The sequence below is a fragment of the Bos mutus genome, chromosome 13, assembly GCF_027580195.1.
Source record: "Bos mutus isolate GX-2022 chromosome 13, NWIPB_WYAK_1.1, whole genome shotgun sequence".
NCBI classification, from domain to species: Eukaryota; Metazoa; Chordata; class Mammalia; order Artiodactyla; family Bovidae; genus Bos; species Bos mutus.
Genome location: NC_091629.1, coordinates 10,056,359 through 10,082,156, shown reverse-complemented (window position 1 = coordinate 10,082,156; position 25,798 = coordinate 10,056,359). Strand labels below are relative to the sequence as shown.

The 25,798-nt window shown below is 37.8% G+C and overlaps 1 protein-coding gene across 2 annotated transcripts in view; it reads right to left on the bottom strand.

Annotated features, from left to right (window-relative positions):
- The window catches only part of PLXDC2 (plexin domain containing 2), a 425,012-nt gene that overhangs the window by 177,732 nt on the left and 221,482 nt on the right, over window positions 1–25,798 (bottom strand). For both annotated transcript variants that reach the window (XM_070380982.1, XM_070380981.1), the window contains exon 4: window positions 6,161–6,230. In XM_070380982.1, coding sequence (XP_070237083.1) covers window positions 6,161–6,230 — 70 coding nt within the window. The remainder of the gene's footprint in view (window positions 1–6,160; window positions 6,231–25,798) is intronic.

Sequence of the window (25,798 nt, the reverse complement as noted above, 5' to 3'; positions counted from 1 at the left end):
GAGACTTGAGTTTGTTACTTTAAATTAGTGAACCAAATTGGAATGGATTTTCTTTTGTCCAACATCTATCCCTTCAATATCTCCCTGCATGTATCAGATCTCTAGATACACATAATAACATAATGATAATAATAATATAAAATAATGTCATTTACTTTTTCACTAGATTCAGAAAGATAATGGATGCAATAAAGTTCTGTTATATCAAGGTTATATACTTGGAAGATTACAGGGTTGGTATTTTAAATCAATCATCCTGAGTAATAACTAACTCTCTTCTGCTGTTAAAAAGCCTTTCATAACTGTTATTAATCAAGTACCTCTAAAAAGCATGAAAGTCCTTATTTGGGACTACAATTAAAATATTGCTTGGGACTACAAAATAAAATATTATTTGGGACTACAATTAAAATATTGCTATTTGAAAGAAAGAATAAAAAAGAAACTGGAAGATTTGGTAATATAGTTCCTGAAAACCCAATCAAAATAATATGCACTATTTTTTTTAACCTCTCTTATTAGGGACTTAAGGGGGAAAAAACAAATGACTATTAACAAGATATAGGAAATTAGTTTAGATCTGATTGCATACCATAACTCAAAGAATGGGGCTTCCCTGGCAGCTCAGTGGTAAAGAACATGCCTCAAATGAGGGAGACACACATTCAATCCCTGGGTCAGGAAGATTCCCCTGGAGGAGGAAATGGCAACCCACTCCAGTATTCTTGCTTTGGAAATCCAATGGACAGAGGAGCCTGGTGGGCTAGAGTCCATCGGGTCACTAAAGAGTCAGACACGATTTCATGACTAAACAATAAACAACAACAGTTTAAAAAACACACACACAAATTAATTTATTTTCACCTTGGGAGGAGTACTAATGGATTAGGAGGCATGGGAAGAAAGGAGATACAGTTGTTCTTCTGTGTCCCAGACACAGCCCCATTTCCATACCAAAATCCCCTGAAGCTCAATTTGTATACAACCAACACATATCCTCCCACATACTTTAAATTAACTCTAGGTTGTCTAATATCTCATACAATGTAAATAATTGCTAATACAATGTAAATACTATGTAAATAGTTGCCAGCTCACAGCAAATTCAAGTTTTGCTTCATGGAACTTTCCAAAAAATTTTTTTCAAATATTTTTGATCCATAGTGGGTTGCATCCCAGGACACAAAACCTACAGATATGGAGGGCTGACTATATATATTTTACTTTTCCTTGTTTGACTTTTTTTAATGCCATTAATTTTCCAGATATTAAATACTGATTACTTAGTGGACATTTTACATTTTATTAGTTAGCATCTGGCAAACAAAAGAAAACAGAACTAAAATTGACATCTTATAAAATGCTATATGTCAATTATATCATTAAACCAGAAGAAGAGATGTGTGGGAAACAGGTTTTACAATAAAACTGTTTTCATACCCTGACAAAAAAACCTGAACAGCTATCTTCTTATATCTTCAACTAGAAATTCACAAAGAAAGGAAAGGAGAGTAAACCTTTACATAACCAAAGTTGCCTTTTAATTCATATCATCTTTGATTCCTAATCTCATGTGTGGCTTGCTTGCAATTCTGCACACTCATTTTGAATTAGCCTATATCTACATACTTAAAATTTGGGGTCAGAATTGTCTGGATAATGTCAACTTTTCTCTTCCCCATTATATAAGGCATCAATTACCATTCTTCCACCTCTCACTCTCCTCTCATCTAGTTAAATGTAGTGCCTACAATGAACTCATGAAAAAGATATCATTACTAGTGATGGTTGCAAGAATTAAAAAATTATATCCTCAGATGTAAACCTGCTTTTTGAAGCTTTTAAAAGATGACCTTAGAAGCCTAAAATTTAAAATGAACCTATTAAAGTATTCATCTTGTTGCTATTTAGCTGCTCACTCATATCTGACTCTTCGCGACCCCATGGACAGTAGCCCGCCAGGCTATTCTGTCCATGGAATTCTCAAGTTAAGAATCCTAGGGTGGGTTGCCATTTTCTTCTCCAGGGGATCTTCCTGGACCAGGGATTGAATCAATGTCCCTTGCATTTGCAGGCAGATTCTTTACCAATGAGCTACCAGGAAGTCCATATATAAAGACAGGTCACAGTAATTTGTGGACACATTCAGGGAGAACTGGCAGTCAATAGAATATCTTCTTTCATTTTGTATCATAAAAACCAATGTATTCCTATTTAAAAATTTCAGTCCCTGGTCTATTTGTAATGGTCTTCAGTCTACTTTATTTAACCTGACCTGTGGTTTCTATTTTTCTTGTAAGTTTTTCATAGTTAACTACTTTCTCTAGTTTTGTAAAATGATGAGCATTTGTCAGATAGGTCTATCTGCTTATACCACCTATTTAGTCAGAAGAGACCAACTGAAAATCTATGATTCAGAAGTTCTCTTCCAAGCTGTTCTTAGCTTTACTCACCTGTGTCCTAATGAATCCTGTTGCCTGAAAACCTTTGCAAACACAATGATTAGACAACTCAAATGATGTGCCCTTCACTGGCTTCTTTCTTTACCTTTAAACCTGCCTCTTTCTTTACCTTTAAACCCCTCACCTTATCCTATCCTCCATTACCAGATCAGGCCAGATCTGTTATTTACTCAAAGAAACCCAGTGCTTGCTGGATATCATCCAGAGGTCTAAAGTTAAAAGTATTTTACACCACTCTTCCCAGTTCCCATTCACTGAACTCTTACTTTGAGTCTCCACTCAAGACAAACAGATTTACTTGACAGCCCTCCAAATATGCTCAATATGGACTCAGCAAAGTCACTTAGCTCAGCATCCCTTTGTCTAGATATTCCTTCCCTCTTCACCTCTTTTCAACCTGCTTCTCTGCATACTAAAATTCCACCTTCCTTTAAGGCCAATGTCAAATGTTAGCTTTTTTACAAACCTGTTTCTGATTTCCTCAATAAGAATGACCCTCTCATGGGGCACCTTTCTGATCCTCCAACACTCACAGTCAACCTTGTCTTATCACTTAGTCACATAATCCTTCCTCTTCTTAGATTCTAAGCTCCTGGAAGAACCACAGTTTATTCTTCTCTGTACAAACCAAAGTATTAATGTTATGTACTGTGTCTTTCACATAGGAGGGACTCAACCAAAATTGATTGAATAAATAAACAATGGAGGTGTAGACAAGCTATTTATTTAGTTGGAAACTTTTACAAGAGATTCTGGTTCCATTTTGGAGAAGCCTAGGTCAGTGTCTAAATTATCTCATTTGTGCCTCTCTAAACAGGGTATGGATTTATATATGCAAGTGCCATACTAGCATTTCTTAAACAAAAAATAGAAAAAGGCTTTTTTACATTATTGTTTTCTTCAAAGAAGATAGAAATCATTCAAGACACCAGATTTTTCACTTATTTTGAGGATCTTTGCAAAGAAAAAAGGTATTTTGAAGCAGTAAACATGACATAGCCATCTGTTTGGGTTTTTCCCCACCAACTCAGCTAAGGGAAATCTTACTTCATATTGGCTAAATTGCTGACATGACTTTTAAAGATAAAATGATTTGAGAAACTGAAAATGCAAAGCTGCCCATATTTTTACCACTGTGTGTACAGATTTTGAACAAACATAATTAATGATTCACTTTTAAAAATTCAGTAGAACACTGGTAGCCTAAGTCTCAGAAAATATGCTTAATGTTCATATTATGAGATAACATGTTTACATCATACTTTAAAGATGTGAGTGGACATGAAGTAATTCATGGTTTATAGGAGCAATCTTTTAATTTGCCTTTCTCCTTTTCATTCAATCCTTCAACATATTAATTAAAATGTCTATTAAATGCCTGGCAATATACTAGCACAGAAATACACAGTGAACTCATTAAGACAGAATCTGTGTGTAAATTTTACTTATATATAGGTCCGTTTTTACGTAAAATGTAATAGCTTCTGGACTGAAGCCCTAAAAACAGTTCTTTTGCTTAGAGTTTGTAAATTTTTCTAATAGCATCATTTCTCTCCTATGGTTTGAAGCCACAGAATTACCAAGGTCCTCAATGGCAACCCACTCCAGTACTCTTGCCTGGAAAATCCCATGGATGGAGGGGCCTGGTGGGCTGCAGTCCATGGGGTCGCTAGGAGTCGGACACGACTGAGCGACTTCACTTTCACTTTTCACTTTCATGCATTGGAGAAGGCAATGGCAACCCACTCCAGTGTTCTTATCTGGAGAATCCCAGGGACGGGGGAGCCTGGTGGGCTGCCATCTACGGGTTGCACAGAGTCGGACACGACTGAAGTGACTTAGCAGCAGCAGCAATATTTGTCACACTTTCAACTATATGCACTAACTTCAGTCTTTTTATACTTTAAGGCATTACAAAGTATCTTGATTCTGCTTTGTGTTTTTATTTTTTTAACACCAAAAACATTTTATATTGGATTATAGCCAATTACCAGTGTTGTTAATGTTGTTTCAGGTGAACAGTGAAGGGACTCAGCCATATATGTACATGTATCCATTCTCTCCCAAACACCCCTCCCATCCATGCTGACACACAACATTGAACAGAATTCCATGTGCTATACAGTAGATTTTTGTTGGTTATCCATTTTAAATATGGTAGTGTGTACATAACCTTCCCCAAATCCTTAACTATCCCTTCCCCCCAGCTATCATGAGTGTGTTTTCTAAGTCTGTGAGTCTCTTTCTGTTTTGTCAGTAAGTTCATTTGTCTCATTTTTTTTAGATTCCACATATAATCTTGGTTATGCTTCTTAAGTTTATCACTTATCTAATCAAGGACTAGTGACTCTAACTGACTTTTTACGGCAGTGTACAAAATTGTCCCAACCTGCTTTTCACATCTTAACATTTTTTTTTTTAAACCGACACATCCAGCTTCATTCAAATTCGGTTATTTACTGTTTCAAAATACTCCACCAAATTTTCTCTTCTGTATAGTATTTATTCAAGATATTCTTCCCTGTGACTTATTCTTCTTTCCCTACACAATCACAGAAATTCTAACTTCCTTCAAGAAATATCTTAAATAATTTTTCTATTAAGTCTTAAAGGATTCTCACGTTTGAGCTTTATCATCTCTGGAAACTCATATTTCATCATTTGTATTTTCTAAGGAACTCCCCCACTCTGCTTCACCTTGTGTACTAGGTTACATGATCCTAAGGCAGAGGTAGCTTTGTTTGCCAGTGCTTAGAGATGGTGCTTAAAACTTTTCCTTGATTATTGGTATTCCTGATTACAAATCTTCCTCTGAATCCTATATAACTTCTAAGTCTTTTACTGAAATATGATGAGTGACCAACCTGGTTTCCACACCATCCAGAAGACCAAAACCCAGGGAAGGAAAGGGACTCTCTCTGGTGCTTTAGTATGAGCCATCCACAGACCTTTCATCCTATCTGTGTATTTCATTTATTAATAATTTGCTTCTTTACTTTTCCATTTTTATGTTTTTCTCTCTTTCTCCTACTTTATCTACTGCTCCTTATTAGGCAAACAGTAATATTCTCTGGCATTTTGCTTATTTCTGCTAGTAGCATTCAAGGAATACATTTTTCTGACTCCTATATGCTATAAAAACAGATAATTGCATTTCTAGGCTATTGCTAATCTCTAAACTAACCTCCAAAGTTTGTGGAGAAAAATAAAATGAAGAGAATTCAAACCGAATTTCAGTGTTCATTTTTAAAATTCTCAGTCAACTTAGGTGGCATTAAAGGGGGAGGAAACAACCAAATAACTAAAGCTAATAGAATGTGTGTGTGTGTGTATACACATATCTCAATCTACTACATAAGTTAAAAGAAAATGATACACTTCTATAGCTTCCTTAAGCACATTTTCTTTATAATTCTATTCCCTTTCATATAGTCTTCCATATTATCAAAAATGAATGAAAACTTGAAAAGAAAGCAGAGATGAATCTATGCTGAAAATTATTATAAGTACATTTTTTTCTACAGAAAAGTTTTCCCCATAGCTGTACTTTTCTTAGGTTTTATTTATACCCATGACTTTTTGATAGAAGACAATGGCTTTCCCAATAAATGTCCCTTTTGAAATATGGAGTAAATTAAAAATAATAACTGTAGTGAAACTGTAGATTATTTAGAGTGAATGGGTAGAAAACCACTTACCCCCAGTTGCCACAGTGATTTCACGTAGGAAATGGCCATAAAATGGAAAATCGAAGGACAGATTCACTCTCTGCAAGGAACAACAACCAGAAAAGAAAATCAATAATGTGCATAATAGTAAATGTAAAATGAAGAGCCTTCTACCTTAAAAAAAAAAAATGCTTCTACTTTACCCCACTATTATTGTAGCTGACTTTTCGAATCTGAATCTTGGATGGAAATAAAAGAATTTTTTACCCTCTGATAATTAAATGTTTAAAATATGTGAAAAAATAAAGTTGGGCTGTTATGATCTGTTAATCTGTTCTTCACTTCCAAAGAGAATCTAACAGTTTCAGCTCTGAATCAAGCTTTTCTCTTTAACATCACCACTACCTTTCAGTTGATCACTACAAAGCAGGTCAACCATCATGATCAACAATTTATTTAGGGTTATTTTTTGTTGGATTAATCTTCTCCAAAATAGTAGAGCATGTTACCTGTTCAGTTTTACTGAATAAAAAGTAAAAATATTTTAGTTTAGGCAATTATATAGTCAACTTATCTTCTGTATAGAACAAAAGGCAGTTTTATAGAACAAGATACTTTGCACCTACAGATCTAAACCTGCAGATATTTTTCTTTTTCAGATTGTGATAAACTCCCCTGATTCAGTATACAAATGACCCTTGAACATGGGTTTGAACTGTATTGGTCAGTTCTACTTATAACATGTTTTCTTTTTTTTTCCCCCCAATAATATAGTATCTGTGTTTTCATTAGAGAGATCTTTAAATTATTGCAGTGTTGAGAAAAGTTTGATTAGAGATCACAAAGTATGAAATCAAAAGGACTAGGGTTTGAGTCCAGATTCTATCCTGCCCTTGGGTGAGTCACTCATTAATTCCTTTGTTTTTGAGGCAGAGGTACCACTGTGTGGATTTTCAACTGGGTGAGGGCTGGCAGCCCTGGCCCCCAGTGTGTTTGAGAGCAACCACTTTATGTACACTTTAAAGGCATGGGATACTGATAATTAAAAAATGTTGGTTACTAGAAAGCTACTTTTACTTTGTAGAGAGGAAAACTGGAGAGACCGAGGAATAAAGTTCATAAATTTTGCCCTCTTTTTTCTGAAAGAAGATCTGAAGCTTTGGATATATATATATATATTTATAATATATCTTATTGTTATATATTATACATACATATGTATAGTAAGATAAAAACAAGACACAAAAAAGCAAAGCAAAGAAAAAGAAATCCTAGATTTTTCATATGTTTGAAATGATATGAATCAGATTTATTATTATTAGGAAGGAAACAAGAAAAAAACAGTGAGCTATAACAAAGATGATCAACTGAAATAAAAGGATCCATAGGGAAATTAATTAGCTGATTTAGAGCCCAATAGAATGTACAAACCACCTATAATAAAAGGCTATTATGTTAAAATTCAACAATTTCAATATTATATCTCTCCTAACATACAAGCTAAAAAAATAGAGCAGTATAGTTAGATTGAATTTGGCTCTTTCCAATTGTGCAAATGATTGCTTTTTATATCCATCAGAGATTCCTAATGACTTATTTGGCATGATATTAATCATTTAAAATTTACAGTGACTTTCAATTAGTTTTTTTCCCTTTCCTTTTTAATGAAAGCTGCATCTTCAGAAGGGTTTATCTTCATTTTTTAATTTATGCTGACTAATGGGAACAACAAAACCTATTTTTACAGCACTGACTGAAATGAGTGGTTACTAATAACCCTAAAATAAAAGCTTCAGTGGCAAAATCATATATTTCAAAGAAGACATCAGACACAGTTTTATAAAGGCACTTGGTCTAGTATATTGTTCTCCATCAGTCTAATTTTTTCCATGCCATGGGGCAATTGGTAAAATTTGGCATTCTCACTTCCAGAATAAGAGTTTGGTTTAAACATCTATCACTAACAAACTCTATCAATTACTACCAAAGATGAACCAGAAGAATATGACAATTTCTCAGCCATGACAAATATTTAAATATTTTTAGAATCAAACTGAGAAAAACAAATACATAAGTTAAAGATTATTTTTGATAGTAAGTTTTCACAGAAAAATTTGCTAATATATTATCCTGAAGCACAATATCAATGATTGAAATGTCTCCCCGTTTACTGTCTAAATGACCAGCTTACCTTAGTTATCACCATGGCCTGCTTTGCACTAATAGCAATGACAATTAATAAAGGTGTTACCTTCTCAATAGTTGTGAAATCTACCCTTTTCTCTTCAGGTACTACTGACACCCTTCCCTAAGTGTAGGTCAGTTTTATCTCAATGACTTGCTTACAGGTATCTTGGTTCCATTTTCCTTGGAATTTGTTTTCCTATACTATCTAGATAGAATATCACTCCCCAATCCAAATCTTTCGATCTAGAATCCCACTGACCCTGGAATCATGCAAAAATAGTGAAAACGAGTTTTAAGATCCACCACTAATTGGTCTCTGCTATCTTATGGTTCTCCCTTCACGTTCTCTACCCTGGCCAGCCTTCTAGAACAACTTTTACTTCCTTGAAAATGCCACCCTTAATCTTGGGCTCCAGTTCTTCAACATGATGTCTCTCTTGACTGTAATGATCTCTCAACCTTGGTTGGCCATGGCTCCCATATTCTTCAAGCCTTGGCCTAGTTTCCTTGGTGCCGTAAACCTGACATAAGGACTTGGGGCAGATAGTTTGTTTGGAAGGTGATCCTAGGAAGCATTTGCTAGGGACGTGGGAAAAGTGAGACACAGAGAAGAGAAAAGCCAGTAACAGTTACTGGATGTGTTACCACTATAGCCAGGTCTCCCTTGGAGACCTTCTGGGAGAGAGTAGGGAAAACATGACTCAGAATCATCTCACTGGAGGTTGGGAGGTTGGGATATTGATCCATCCACTCTGATCTCCTGTTGATTGACAGCGGGCAGATGATTCCCTTCTTCCCCAGGATTATTCTCAGGCAGAAAGAAGAGACACAGCACTTGAGTTGGGATGTTAGCTGGTATCCTGGAAATTGCCTCCCATAGTTTCAATTTTCATTGAGCTCAGGGAGGCAGAAGGGATGTGGGGCAAAGGATCAAGAGGGACCACAGAGTGTCATCCTCAGAGTCCTACCATTACTTCTTGCAAAGTTATACCTCCTACCGTATCTCATCAACCATTCTCTCTATATGCATGTACACATAAAACAATCACATGGGGTTCAGATTTTAACTGCTTCAAAGTGAAACTAACTTAGCACCAGAGTTGTTAAGAATGGCCCAAAGTGTCAGTTGCTTAGTCATGTCAGACTCTTTGTGACCCCATGGACTCTAAGCCCACCGGGCTCCTCTGTCCATGGAATTCTCCAGGCAAGAATACTGGAGTGGGTAGCCATTTCCTTATCCAGGGAAAAATGGCCCAAGTGGGACACCAAAACTTGAACCCAGATTTGAAAGACAACAAAGGCAATGCTCCTAATTACTGAAATTTTGAAAGTAAATAAAAAGTATCACACTTAAGGGCAAATTTCTGAAAATTATCATCCCTCTTTACAACACATATAGACACAGATACACAGAACAACACATCCACACAAATTATTAAAACAAACAGAAATGATTAAATGCTAGGATTTCATGGGACTCTTTGAAGCTAAATTATTATATATTCCATGTAATTACTCCTGGGTAATTGGTTCATTATTGCTTCCTCCCCTGGTAGCTCAGATGGTAAAGAATGTGCCTGCAATGCAGGAGACCCAGGTTTGATCACTGGGTTGGGAAGATCCCCTGTAGAAGGAAATGGCCACCTACTCTCGTATTCTTGCCTGGAGATGTCCATGGACAAAGAAGCCTGATGGGCTACAGTGGCTACAGTCCATGGGGTTGCAAAGAGTCAGACATGACTGAGGAACTTCTACTTTCACTTTCTTTTCATGGTATATTAAACAGGTATTCAGTGAAGCTAAAGGACAGTTTTATTCATTCATTTATTCATTCGTGTAGTCAAAAATCATTGATCCAACACCTTATACATACCAGGCACTAAATCCAAGGATGAGCCTCAAAGAGTAAGACCCAACCAGTTTCTCCCTTCAAGGCGTTAAGAAGGTGATGCAGGAGAGCAACATGGAAGGAGAAACTAATAGGCCCAGGCAGGAGCAGAGTAAGGACCTGAAGAGGACACCTAACCCAGAGGAGATGCACGGAAGCTCTTCAAAGGGGACTGCCAGACACTAGTCAGATGAGACCTGAAAGCATGGGAGTGAAAGGCATGGGTAAAAACATACGTAGAAAATAATACTGGAAGGATCATAATTAATTGAAATCATAATTAAAAGTTGGGCTTCCCAGGTGGCTCCAGTGGTAAAGAATCTGCCTGCCAATGCAGGAGATGTAGGAGACTCCAGTTCGATTCCTGGGTTAGGAAGATCCCCTGGAGAAGGAAATGGCAACCCACTCCAGTATTCTTGCCTGGAAAATCTCATGGACAGAGGAGCCTGGTGGGCTATATTCTGTGGGGTCACAAAGAGTCAGACACGACTGCGAACACACACACACACACACAAGTTGGGAGTGAGGGAGAGAAATCTAGAATAAAGGACAGGTTTCTAGCTAGGTGACTGGCGGACCATAATCCACTAACTGAGATGATGAATACAGGAAGAAGACCTATTTTGGTTAGGTGTGAGAAGACCTGTTGTGTCACTAGTTAATTACACATCCTTTAACCACATCATTAAAATTTTTTAGAACTTGAATATGCAACAAAAACTCTTCTGCAACCAGAAATGTAAACAAAATCCTGGACAACATCACAAAAAGCCACTGCAAACAAGAAGCATAATATTGGAATTCACTAGATTTAATTGATGTACATGACACAAATGGTGAATATTTTCCTATTTTGGATCTCATACAGTAAGAAATATCTAAGGTAAAAGAAGGGCTTCACAGGTGGCTCAGGGGTAAAGAATCTGCCTGCCAATGCAGCAGATGCAGGCTCAATCCCTAGGTCAGGAATATCCCCTGGAGGAGGAAAATGGCAACCAACTCTGCTGTTGCTGCTAAGTCGCTTCAGTCATGTCTGACTCTGTGCAACCCCATAGATGGCAGCCCAGCAGGCTCCCCCATCCCTGGGATTCTCCAGGCAAGAACACTGGAGTGGATTGCCATTTCCTTTTCCAATGCATGAAAGTGAAAAGTGAAGTTGCTCAGTCGCTCAGTCGTGTCCGACTCTTAGCGACCCCATGGACTGCAGCCCACCAGGCTCCTCCATCCATGGGGTTTTCCAGGCAAGAGTACTGGAGTGGGGTGCCATCGGCTTCTCCAGCAACCTACTCTAGTATTCTTTATACATATTTTTCTTATGCTTGTTGCCATCTGGGTTCTAATTATTATGATCTCTGCTAATTCTTTTTTAATAACACAAGAATTATAATCCTATGTAGAGAATGATCCTGGAGAATCCCATGGACAGAGGAGCCTGGTGGGCTACAGTTCATGGAGTTGCAAAGAGTCAGATATGACTGAGCGACTGAGCACGCATGCACACACACACAACATAAAAGGAAGAAGTGTTTAGAAAATTGTCATGTAAAGACAATAAATTAATAGAGCAAAATGTAAAATAAAAACTCAAAAGTGAAACTGTAAAACGCATGTGTGACATACATAAAATCAACTGAATTTGCTAATTCCTTATACTTGGCAGAAAGCGAACTATTTGACAGGAGAGGTATCATAATTCTGAGACAGGCATAAGAAGTATCATATACAGGACAAGAAATTTGTGAAGCGTTCTTTGAAAAGCTTGTAGAAGTAGGTAAATAGGGGCTAGATGGTGTGCTGCAAATTTATAGCAGGTACAGCCACATATGACTGTGAGTTTTGAAACCGAATCATGCTGTTCTACAACTTGCCCCATGGAATCACTGTGGGGAATTGACTATCAGAGGAAATTAGGGCCATATTAATAGATTTCTTTTTTTCCAGCCATGCCACGCAGCTTGTGGAATCTTAGTTCTTCCACCAGGGATGGAACTCAAGCCCCTGCTTTGGAAGGGGGAGTCTTAACCACTGGACCACCGGGGAAGCCCCTCTCATAGATTACTAAGCACGTCTACCTCTCTTATTGCCTCTGTTACATATTTTTCTTATGCTTGTTGCCATCTGGGTTCTAATTATTGTGATCTCTGCTAATTCTTTTTTAATAACACAAGAATTATAATCCTATGTAAACACTGCTCCAGTTTTACTTGTTTGCCTATTTCTCAGTGGTATTACAAAGATAAATTAATCAATGCTTTCAAGACCTTGAAGACAGAAACCTCCTAATAAGAGTTAAAAAATCTGAAGTGGGTGCATTTATAATCCTAAAAACCATTGAGAAAGTCACTCATAAAAAATGCCTTTTGTTTTAAGACAGCTTCTTGTTTACAGGAGTAAAGTTACACTCTTATGGTTCCCTAGCCTCCATTTCATCTTTATAAGGTATAATCCTCATGAAGGCAGCCTGTTAGTGGAGAAGGAAATGGTAACCACTCCAGTATTCTTGCCTGGGAAATCCCATGAAACCTGGCGGACTACAGTCCATAGGGTCACAGAAGAGTTGGACACAACTTAGTGACTAAATGACAATGACAAGCTTTTAGTAATTGCTGATCTCACAAGTTCACGACAGCAACAAGTCCAAAGAATATAGGTGGTGTCCATTTATTTAAGAATAAATTCATGCGTTAATCATTAATTTCTATACATGTATTTGAATGTGCTATTTTTATTTTATTTTTTTTGAACGTGCTATTTTTAATCATTCAAATAATTTCATGTTTGTAGGGCACGTGTTTGTATCTTGAAGCTATTAAATAAGCAGGATGAAGATGGTGATGATTGACAAAGTGAGATTTGTATTAATTTTTCCAAAAAATTAGGCCAAGTAAATTGGAGTGATAGCATTTTCAGTTTGTTTATTGATGCCAAGTATTATTAAATATTATATTAATAACTTTGGGAGGAGTTGAAAATTTAAAGGAAAAAATACATGTTGTTTTATTTACATGGCTATTTCTAATGATACGGGTTTTCATCCAAAATACCTGAATAAATGACCAAATGACACCTGGACCTTCATAAGCTCTGAGTCAATGGAGTCAATGATGGTTAACATTGTATTATATACCTGAAGGGTTTGGCATAGCAAAAGTTCCTTAAAACTAGTTTCCTGAATAATAACAGCTCCTTATCTGATTTCTAATAAGGAGGTGGAAATGATTTGATATATGTTGTTTCTAATAGCAATGGAGGCAAATTGCTTTTGTAATAGAATCACATCACAATTAGATATTATGTTTCGCAGAAACATTATGATGGCTTCATTTTTGTTATATTGAAATGATCATAACTAGTGTATTTACTGGTGTTATAAGAATGGAATTAGCTTTTAATGTATCAGACATCCTTCTAAGTATTTTGTCTGCATTAAATAAGTATGAATGCTAAAACTAGGTGAGAGTATGACAAGAAAGAAGATGTTTTGTATGCACAGAGTATCTCCTCCAAAGATACTTAGTAATTAGAAAAGGAAAAATAGTAAGTTTACAGTAAAGAAACAAAATCTGGTAGACATCACCTTAAGCAGGTGATCAAAGTTAACATGGCTGGTAATGAGACGTGATGACATCAGGTACCTCCTGATGTATGCATGATGACGGACAAAATACCATTCCCTGGGTATTCTTTTTTTTTTTTTTCTTCCACACTATGTATCTTGTGGGATCTTACCCCACCAGAGATGGATCCCTGGTCCTGGGCAATGAAAGCCTGCATGTTAACCACTGGACTGCCTGGGAAGTCCCTCCCCTAGTATTCTTGCTAAAATAGAGACCTGTATTTAACCATGAAGCAGCAGTAGACAAACCTCAAATCAAGATCACTGTACAGAGACTGGTAAAGACTCTTCAAAATGTCAAGTTCATGAAAGATAAAGAAAGACAGAAAATGTGTCATAGATTGGAGGAGGTGCGACTAGAAGATTTGACAAATAAATGCAATGTGGGTCCTATATTGGATTCCAAATAGGAATAAGGGTGGTTTGGGGACAGTTCACAAAAGGTGAATATAGCATGTAGATTAGTTAAGAGTATCACACCAATGGTAATTTCTTGGTGTTAGAAATCGTACCATGAGTATATCGTGTTACTACTTGGGGATGCTTGTTGAAAGCTATATGGGAACTCTTCGATAAGTTTTCCAAGTTTATTTACAAGCCTGAAATTATTTCAAAACAAAACTTTACAAGTTGTTCATTCGCTCAGTAATATGTGACTCTTTGTGACCCCATGGACTGCAGCACACCAGGTTTCCCTTCACCATCTCCCAGAACTTGCCCAAACTCATGACCATTGAGTCGGTGATACCATCCAACCATCTCATCCTCTGTCATCCCCTTCTCCTCCTGCCTTCAATCTTGCCCAGCATTAGGGTCTTTTCCAATGAGTTGGCTCTTCACATCAGGTGGGCAAAGTATTAAAGCTTCAGAATCAATTCTTCCAATGAATATTCAAGATTGATTTCCTTTAGGACTGACTGGTTTGACCTCCTTGATCAAACTTTATAAGAAAGGAAAACTAATAAGTTCAAAGCACCAGAAGCAGTAGAGCCAGGATTTCAATCCAAATGTGCTTGACTCCAAACTCCTAAATCTTGCCCACTACAGGACATCACTCTCTCTCCCTTATACTAGGTGATCCTTTTCCTACCTATTTTCACATCTTCTACAGGCATTTTCTACTTGGTACTCTTAACGTTGTCAGTAACTGATGTTTTTGTTCTTAGTTAACATAACTTAATTTTCTTTAAAATTTAATAACAGCGGAAATAGAAAGCTCCCGGATGCCTGAGGCTAAAGCCACACACACAAAAAGAAAATCTGGAGAAGGTACAGAGCAGTCTTTCTGATGAAATCACAGGGACTAGACTAGACTAGACTCGACTCAACTCCATGCTGGGCTGCATGGAGCTGTCATGAGCTGCACACCATTGAGGTCTGATGGTAACGTGGTGGTCTCTTCTCACTGGATGATGGGAACAGCCTGAACTACTCATTTTGCACATTTGAGGATTAGATGCTTCCATTTCTTATCTGCCAAGGATAGATCCAAGGGCCTGTTTTCTAAACTTACACAACATTCATTTATTTATTTATTTATTTTGTAAATAGACTCCTAATTTTTTTTTTATTCCTTTTTTTTAACTTTATAATATTGTATTGGTTTTGCCATATATCAACATGAATCCGCTACAGGTATACACGTGTTCCCCATCCTGAACCCTCCTCCCTCCCTGTACCATCCCTTTGGGTCACCCAATGCACCAGCCCCAAGCATCCAGTATCGTGCATCGAACCTGGACTGGCGACTCGTTTCATATATGATATTATACATGTTTCAATGCCATTCTTCCAAATCATCCCACCCTCTCCCTCTCCCACAGAGTCCAAAAGACTGTTCTATACATCAGTGTCTCTTTTGCTGTCTCGTACACAGGATTCTTATCATCTTTCTAAATTCCATATATATGCATTAGTATACTGTATTGGTGTTTTTCTTTCTGACTTACTTCACTCTGTATAATAGGCTCCAGTTTCATCCACCTCATTAGAACTGATTCAAATGTATTCTTTTTGATGGCTGAGTAATATTCCATTGTGTATATGTACCACTGCTTTCTTATCCATTCATCTGCTGATGGACATCTAGGTTGCTTCCATGTCCTGGCTATTATAAACAGTGCTGCGATGAACATTGGGGTACACGTGTCTCTTTCAATCTGGTTTCCTCAGTGTGTATGCCCAGCAGTGGGATTGCTGGGTCATAAGGCAGTTCTATTTCCAGTTTTTTAAGGAATCTCCACACTGTTCTCCATAGTGGCTGTACTAGTTTGCATTCCCACCAACAGTGTAAAAGGGCTCCCTTTTCTCCACACCCTCTCCAGCATTTATTGCTTGTAGACTTTTGGATCGCAGCCATTCTGACTGGCGTGAAATGGTACCTCATTGTGGTTCTGATTTGCATTTCTCTGATAACGAGTGATGATGAGCATCTTTGCATGTGTTTTACAATTGTCAATGGTAATGACTTTTCACTGGTTTATTCACCTGTTTAACAAATATTCACTTATAAAAGTAAAATAAACTGAAAGATATAAATATGAGTATATGGGCTTCCCTGGTGGCTCAGATGGTAAAGAATCTGCCTGCAACGCAGGAGATCCAGGTTTGATCCCTGGATCTGGACGAACCCTGGAGAAGGGAATGGCTACACACTCCAATATTCTTGCCTGGAGAATTCCATGGACAGAAGAGCCTGGAGTACTAGAGTCCATAGGGTCACAAAGAGTCAGATATGACTGAGCAACTAACACTTTTCAAGTTGGTATACAGGTGTATGTATGTACATACAGATAGAAAAATTTGAATTAACAAGTTTCTACAGCAAGTTACTACCAAAGAGAGAAAATGTACTATGGAGAGGCATTTCCATGTGGCCGATAGCAATGCAAGCTCTTTTGATATATCCTAAAGTCAGATCCTGCTTCAAGGCCATAAATGAGCTGAGTATTTGCCAGGAATAAAATAGCTGCAGTGGGCAGGATGCTTCACGCCACTTTTACCATGTGGAATTTTTACAAAATGGAATTTAAACAAACTCTCCCTCTTGCAGGGCAATGAACAGGATATGGGTCGTTAATCCAGTGACAGAAAACACTGGAAACCTAATTAAAAGGTCAAATTGTTCAGGAAAAGGGGCTAATCAATATGCAAATATACAGGCAAGGGAGTGGCTCCTTTCAGAAATAAAGCCCATCAATCGAATTGATTTTCTGGGTTAGAAATTCTAACTGCTTCAGCACTTTTTTGTAACCGACAACTTAATTAACCCTGCATATTGAACGACACTGCATGGGGCTACATGTAAATTAGAAAATAACATATGAACATTTTGCAGTTACCCATTGCTTGTTCATATGAACTTGAGACTGAGTGAACATCATATCTTTTGATCTCTTAAACTTCCTGGTTCCCAGCAACACTTGGCTTATGGTTGCCTGCCTATACTTGCACGTTTTGAGAATTATTCAAATGAGTTATGTGACTGTTTACCATTCAGGAGAGTGCAGAGCATAAGTCTGTTTAAGGGCACAGAGGGTAAGAATAACCAGGATTTATAAAGGAGCCCTGGGAGAGTCAGTGGGGGAGGGGAGACCCAGAGGTCACATCCGGATTTTCCACACTGCTCTGAGAACAAGGCAGTAATTCTACCAGACTTCTCCAACCTGAGTGTGCATGGTAATCACTTAAGGTTCTTGTTAAAAATAGACTCTGCTGCGGATAGTCAGGGGTGGGGGGAGGGAACTAAAATTCTGCATTTCTAACAAGCTCCCAGTGCTCCTGAGACTGTCCCAGAAACCCCACTTGGAAAGTCAAGACTTTGTGTCATATAAATGGTCTTTGAAACTCTAAAACAGTGCTGTAAGGAAGCTTTGACAAGCGTGAAATGGGTTAAAAGGATAAGTAGACTTGATTCTGGATAACATCATCTCACTTTGCCTGTTAGCACTCATCTGACCTGAAATTTTCCATTTAGGGCAGGAAAGGATAGGGATACCTCCTAGCACAGCACCTTTAAAGTAATGATTTGCAAAAGCTCTTTGCAGCCTCAGTACACCTAAGGACAAGGACATGGTGGCTACTTCCTTGACCAGTGACCCTCAAACAGGGCAGGATAGGAAATGTATTCCTATGAGTTTATCCGGGACAGTTTGAAAATGCCCTTGCTCGTCTCTGTGGATCATAATCTGTCCTCCCTTCTCTCCTGTCACTGGAAAAATGATTGTTTTAGAGTTAAAATGTCTGTATGACAGTGATTAGTATCAATACTAACAGTCATCTAGAGCAGCCACTGCTTAAGCATAGTACAAATGTTATTAATAAATCATTCCGTTCTAGTGAAAATCTTAGAAAGTAGGTACTATCATCATTCCCATTTTACAGCTGAGGGAAATGATTAACATAAAGTAAAAACACTGTAAGTTACCCAGCTTTTAGCTGGCAGAAGTGGAGACTCTTGTGTAGGCAGCCTGTTTCTAAGTAGACATGCTTATACACTCTATCAAGCTGCCCCTCAGCTGACATTGAAACAGCTCGAAACACTGACCAACTGAAACTGGTTTTGCTCCCTAAAATCAGGCTGTTGAATAATCAAAACCTGGGTTACTTTACAGAAACAGCAGTGCACATGTGCAAGATAGGAACCGGTGTCTCCAGACTGACCCTAAACCAATAAACTTCAATCTACGGATCTCAAAGAACCGATAAGTTGCCACTGGAGCCCTTTACAAAGTGAGAAGTCAGCTTCCAGCAGCACAGTAACTAGAGACTAGCCAATCAGCTTCCAAGTTTGAAATCCCCTGACCCCTTAAATTTCGTCCCAACCTTGAATCTGAGAGACAGATTTGAGCCTTGCCTGTCTCCCTGCAGGTCAACCTCGCAATAAAGCCCTTTTCTTTCTCAAATACCTGCGTCACAGTATTGGTTTCTATGCACATCATGTAGGGTATTAGGATTTGGAATTCAGTGCAGGCAAATCTCAGCAGAAGGGTGACTAAATCATTCAAAATTTGACCACAGGTTGAAACGAAAATTTAGGCCAGGTCCAATTTTAACTCTTCATCCTCCTCCACTAACATCCCCTCTTTTATTTTTTTATTTTTTTTTTTTTAACATTTTATTTGGAAATAAATTCAATGAAAGTTACAATAATCCAGAGAGTCTCCTATATCTTTTATGCAGATTCACTGGTTTTTAATAGTTTGCCAAAGTGGCCAACTTTTGGATTTTTCAAAAGCTAAATAAGTAAATTGATGCCTCTCAACACAGCTTCCAAGAGCTGCTCCTTTACCCACCCTACTCATGTCTACAGCTGGTCCTGCAGGGATCAGGACTCAGGTAGCTAAACTCAGCCTGTCTATCAGGAGTGAACCTTACTTGACATTTGTGTCAGACATTGGCTGCATAACAAGAAATTCCTTGCAATTTATCACTCATTGAGAGTGACTAAAAGTGTTCTACTTCCGGTCCCATTGGCATAGGAACAGAGCACCTTCAGTGAAGAAGGGATGAGACCTACATTCTGGGGCTGGAATTTCAGGCACAACACATGTTCCTGATGGGGAGGCCAACTTATAAACAAACAATGTGAGATCTTGACTATTTCACCGAAAGTAATCATCCACCTAAGTCATAGGCTATAATTTAGTAAGAAGAAATGGACAAAAATAAAGTTACTGAAAACAGACACCAAAAAATATTTTTAAAGGATACTAGAATACTAACTTGTTCAGGAAATTTCAATTCCAAAATGTCTGAAGTCTTTTATCTTCTAAGATTTTCCACAAGACTTATACCTAGCTGCTTTTCGTTGTATTTACTCTTAGGGAACATTATATTCCATCTACATTTTGCTAACTTTTCTGTGCTACAAAATGTTTTCCTTGAAAAGAGTCCTGTGGAAGCTTTATCATTTAATAACTTCAGGATGAGACTATGTTTTACACTCATGTTATCTAAAATTAACCCTTGTTAAGTCTTCATAGGGTCCTAGAGAGATCAGAAAGGATGATTAAAAATGGGTTTGATAAGACAACCTATGATGAAAAATAGGAGTAACTGGATTTATTTATTTCACCTGAGACACAGCTGCTTGACTGTGGGATCCCACTTTAGCAGCCCTAATCATAGAAGATTAATGTGAAACCTCCAAGTATTTGCCTCACTTGTGACTTTAAAAAGTTGAGTAGATAGTTATCTATCTAGATTTACTTTACAGTCATCACAGACAACGGCGAATGTATGATTACTTCCTATGACTCTAAATTTATGTAAAGAATGGTGCCTGTCCTCTACTAAAGACACAACATGGAGAAATGGGATGAAATTAAACTGAAATATGATGAACTCAAGGATGACTTTTAAAAAGAAAGTATGTTCTTGCTTTGGAAAACAAAGGTTAGGAATATGCGTAAAAATTGGCCACTATCTTCGAGAATTTCCAAAGTCGCTTCCATGACTAAAATATTAGATGGGAATGTTTAGCCTGAGTCATTAACACCATCTGTGGAAGAGGGACTAGATCCTTCCATGTCCACTGGCTTTGGGACAAGCAGACCAGCTCACCTGCATGGCATGCAAAGGAATTCAGTTACTCTGATCTCAGATTGGTTTTGTGGAATGGGGGAAAAACACAGCCTTTCTTTTCCATAAAGGCCCTCAAATAATACTTTCTTCAGGACAGATAATTATTCTCAAAATTTATAATTTCAATATGATAATATTAATAGTAAAGTGAATTAATTAGACAAAAATTAAGTTAGAGAAACAGTTGTACAGACACAGCTTATCCTAGTCTGTTATTAAACTAGAGAAAAACCCCATGAATGAAGACAAGTAAGGACAGGTTGATGAACTGTGTATGTCTTGTGCCTGTGTGTTCAGTCGTGTTCGACTCTTTTGCAATGCTATGGACTGTAGCCTGCGAAGCTCCTCTGTCCATGGAGTTTCCCAGACAAGAATACTGGAGTGGGTTGCCATTTCCTCCTCCAGATGTATGTCTTACTTGAAATGAAACAAGTCACAAGAGAGAATGCAGCAAGTTTATTTACCAGTCAAAATAAAAATAAAAGCAACTTATTGTTAGACACTGTGAATAGGATACAGACAAAAATGTGTGGTCCAGATAATAGCCCGATAGAGATAGCAAATTAAATTGCCTTTTGAGTTAATAATTTAGAAAAATAATCACTTATCAACAGATTTTCTAATGCACAGGAAAAAATAAAATTCTGCAATATACAAAAACAATTGACTTAAGTCACCACAAGCATCGGAATGTAGTTCTCCCAACATCAACATTATGCAAATTTAAGACCAATGGAAATGCTAGTCAAAATGCTGTTATTTTTCTGGGGAAAAAGAAAATACCTCCAGAAAGCCTAATTTTTGTTAATGAAGGTTTCGGTATGTTTTTGAGTAGTCTGAAGATCCCCACAGAGAACAATCCAATTTTTAAATTTTAAAACAGTCTATCATCAAAACTGTACCAGTCTCATCAAAAACTTTACCAGCTTTATGGTAGACAGGAGAGCAACAATTCATTTCATTTTGCTAGTGTTTCTTATATAAAGAATCAATCTTCTTACTAATACATAGAAAAATAGTTAAAAAATTTTAAGGGCAGGGTATGTTTATGTCTGACAAAAAGCACACTGGCAATTTCCTGGCCAAAAAAAATTATTTAAAGATATATGGATATAAATATATGGGTGCATATCTATCTATAGAAAGCGACTCTGAGAGATTACTTAGGAATTAATGTATTTAGGGTTAATATGTTTTGTTGTGAAGAATTAGGACTCAAACAACAATGCTTCATTACTGCCTCATTGTTATTTGATGTTTGCAGTGTCCTTTCATATTTATTTCACTTTTATTCTTGAAATAACACTGGAGGGGAGTCAAAGCAGGCACTTTCCCCTTTGTTCTAGGTTATAACATTGAGGTCCAAAGAGGCCTGAATCTAAGAAAATGAGTTTTGGAGTCAAGGTCTCATAACGTCTGTAACCCCAGAATCCTTCCACTGGGACAATGGCGCTTCTGTAGAAGTTGTGAATCAGAACTTCATAAACTGTGGTTTCAAAAGACACATGAATTATAATTTGGTTGTTGAATCAAACTGTGTCCAGCAATAAATTAAGTTATATGGACTGAGAAGTACAGAAGAAAATCTCAAAATGGTGGCATTTGAAGGTCTCATAGAAATTAAAAAAAAAAGAAGAAGAAATTTCAACTGGTTCCCAGGTTTGTAGTCAGAAAGTTCTAGGTTTGCAACCTGATAACTATGGACTTTAAATAAGAAACAAAAAACCCAAATAAGTACCACTATTTGAAGGTAAGGTGCTTGACTCATTGCTTGTCATGTGATAGGGACTTATGCCAATTTTTTTTTTCCTTTAACTACTGTTTGAAGACATGCTTCTTCCTTTAATGTGTCCAACTGGAAAACTAGGTTTTAACATCTGTTTTTACTGCAAATATGATTTAAGAATTGTTATTTAACTCAAAAAGAACAATGGGGATATTTAAACAAAAAAGGACAAAGGGGAAATTGAAGGAACATGTAATCAAATTACTACATACATATATATATATCAGATCAGATCAGATCAGATCAGTCGCTCAGTCGTGTCCAACTCTTTGCGACCCCATGAATCGCAGCACGCCAGGCCTCCCTGTCCAACCCCAACTCCCGGAGTTCACTGAGACTCATGTCCATCTAGTCAATGATGCCATCCAGCCATCTCTTCCTCTGTCATTCCCTTCTCCTCCTGCCCCCAATCCCTCCCAGCATCAGAGTCTTTTCCAATGAGTCAACACTTCACATGAGGTGGCCAAAGTACTGGAGTTTCAGCTTTAGCATCATTCCTTCCAAAGAAATCCCAGGGCTGATCTCCTTCAGAATGGACTGGTTGGATCTCCTTGCAGTCCAAGGGACTCTCAAGAGTCTTCTCCAACACCACAGTTCAAAAGCATCAATTCTTCGGTGCTCAGCCTTCTTCACAGTCCAACTCTCACGTCCATACATGACCACAGGAAAAACCATAGCCTTGACTAGATGGACCTTTGTTGGCAAAGTAATGTCTCTGCTTTTGAATACGCTATCTAGGTTGGTCATAACTTTCCTTCCAAGGAGTAAGCGTCTTTTAATTTCATGGCTGCAGTCACCATCTGCAGTGATTTTGGAGCCCAGAAAAATAAAGTCTGACACTGTTTCCACTGTTTCCCCATCTATCTGCCATGAAGTGATGGGACCGGATGCCATGATCTTCGTTTTCTGAATGTTGAGCTTTAAGCCAACTTCTTCACTCTCCACTTTCACTTTCATCAAGAGGCTTTTGAGTTCCTCTTCACTTTCTGCCATAAAGGTGGTGTCATCTGCATATCTGAGGTTATTGATATTTCTCCCGGCAATCTTGATTCCAGCTTGTGTTTCTCCCAGTCCAGCGTTTCTCATGATGTACTCTGCATATAAGTTAAATAAACAGGGTGACAATATACAGTCTTGACGTACTCCTTTTCCTATTTGGAACCAGTCTGTTGTTCCATGTCCAGTTCTAACTGTTGCTTCCTGACCTGCATACAAATTTCTCAAGAGGCAGGTCAGGTGGTCTGGTATTCCCATCTCTTTCAGAATTTCCCACAGTTTATTGTGATCCACACAGTCAAAGGCTTTGGCATAGTCAATAAAGCAGAAATAGATGTTTTTCTGGAACTCTCGTGCTTTTTCCATGATCCAGTGTATGTTGGCAATTTGATCTCTGGTTCCTCTGCCTTTTCTAAAACCAGCTTGAACATCAGGAAGTTCACGGTTCACATATTGCTGAAGCCTGGCTTGGAGAATTTTGAGCATTACTTTACTAGCGTGTGAGATAGTATAAATACTAATCATTTTAGTTTACATTATTAAAGCAAAGAGAAATTAGGGTGTTTTGGCACGTGAAGAATGTGAATTAAATGGTAAGTTTTACTCTGACAGCATAATAGTATTGTGGATGGGAGAAAAGAGACAACTGTTACTCTATGTCCAATATTCCTCCTTTTCTAGAAAATTAACCCAAGATCCCAAAATACTGTTCAGACCACATTTATAGATGATAGTGGTGAAGGGGATAATATTCTTTAAAAAGTTATGTTTCCAGGTCAGACACTCCTGTGTCTTCCTGTGACCTACTGGGAGGAAGTTGGGAAGGGCAGCCATCCCAGTTTTCAGCTTTCTGACTTCCTTTCCCTTTGCCCGGGGCTGGTTAGTTAATCAGCTGCCCTTGAGTCTCCCCTAGGCTAGATCTTTCTGTTCTCTTCTTTTGTCTAACTGGCTGACAGAAAGGATGCCCTGGGTATGCAAATTTCATCATTTGGTGTTAAGACTTAAGAAACTCCCCTCTTCCCTTAGAGGTTAAACTTAAGTCCTGTTTCCAGCCAAACTACCAGAGGGGGCCTGCGTGCTGTCGCTTCAGTTGTGCCCATCTTTGTGATCCCCTGGACTGTAGCCTGCCAGGCTCCGCTGTCCATGGGATCCTCCAGGCAAGAATACAAGAGTGGGTTGCCATTCCCTTCTCCAGGGGAATCTTCCCAACCCAGGACCGAACCTGCTTCTCTTACTTCTCCTGCATTGGCAAGCAGGTTCTTTACCACTAGCACCACTTGGAAAGTCCACCAGAAAGCTCTGCATCAAGGATTTTGATGATTATATCAGGAACCTAATCTATGAAGTGGATCACTGTTTCCCATTTGCTGTTTTCCCTTGGGGTTAAGCCTCTCAATAATATCACAGAGGGGAGAGTAGCTGTGGCTGAGTGTCTGTGTTGTGTGTATGGAGAGGGGTGGGGGAAGAGGCTGTATGTGGGCATCGTTGAGTCCCTGGCCATAACACTACCTTAACACTGCAATTCTGTCATCACCTCTAAAACCTGGTTCTACTCCAAGGCTGGCATAATAGAGAGGGAGTGAAGAGAACAAGGCAGGATTGGAAAGATGAGCAGACCAGTGGAAGAAATAGTGAAACATGGATCACTTTCTACAATTTTTAAAACAAATATATAACATCGTATTTCTGAAAGAAAGAATGTAGGAAACTTTTATAAAATATTCTAGTAAGAAAATTTGTAAGTTCCAAGATATAAAACTATTTGAATGAAAAAGTCTAAATGGCAAATTTTTCCTGAAAAAAAAGTAACTACATGATATTATCAACTTTATTGTTATAAACTGAACTTATTAATATGTACTTGGATGTGAATGCACGCGCGTGTGTGTGTGTGTGTGTGTATGTGTTCTGTTGGTGGTGATAGGGATAGTGGATTCAGGACTAATTTCTAGCCGGAAGAAATTCTTGACAATGGTTTAGATTCTCACGGAAAACCAATGGCACAGTAACTAAAATAAAGGTTTCTATCAATGATATATATTTAAAAATCAATGCATGGAGCACCAGATAAGTTTCAAGCTCAAGCTCGAGTCTTTCCATCTGTGTTTTAGCCAATCTTTGGTGTTGAAACCAACAAGGTCACAATCACAGTAAGAAAAAAATAGATCTTTATATCATCATATTTTTTCTTGAAACTATCAGAAAGTTGTTACGAGGCAACAAAACTCTATTCCAAAGAGAAAAAAAAATCTTCTTTAAGGAAAGACAGGACACACGAACTACCGCCCCTGTGGGAGAACATTTGAGAAAGTCTAAGAAGAAATCAGCTAACATTATAACTGATGAACTTTTTCCTTTGCTTACAGACAAAGACCTAGGTCATATTCTGGAATCTCCATGTGGACATGCCAATGTTCAAACTCTTATAAAGTATATATTATATTATTAGGGACTGTGATATAGTGGGAAGATTGTCAAATGCAATACATTCCTGAAAATCATGGTATTAATCCAATATTTCTCATTTTCTCTTCTTTTGAAGATCTGTTCTAAGTCAGACCATGAATCATTTCCGAATCTGTCATCTTCTCTGAGACTGCTTGAATATGC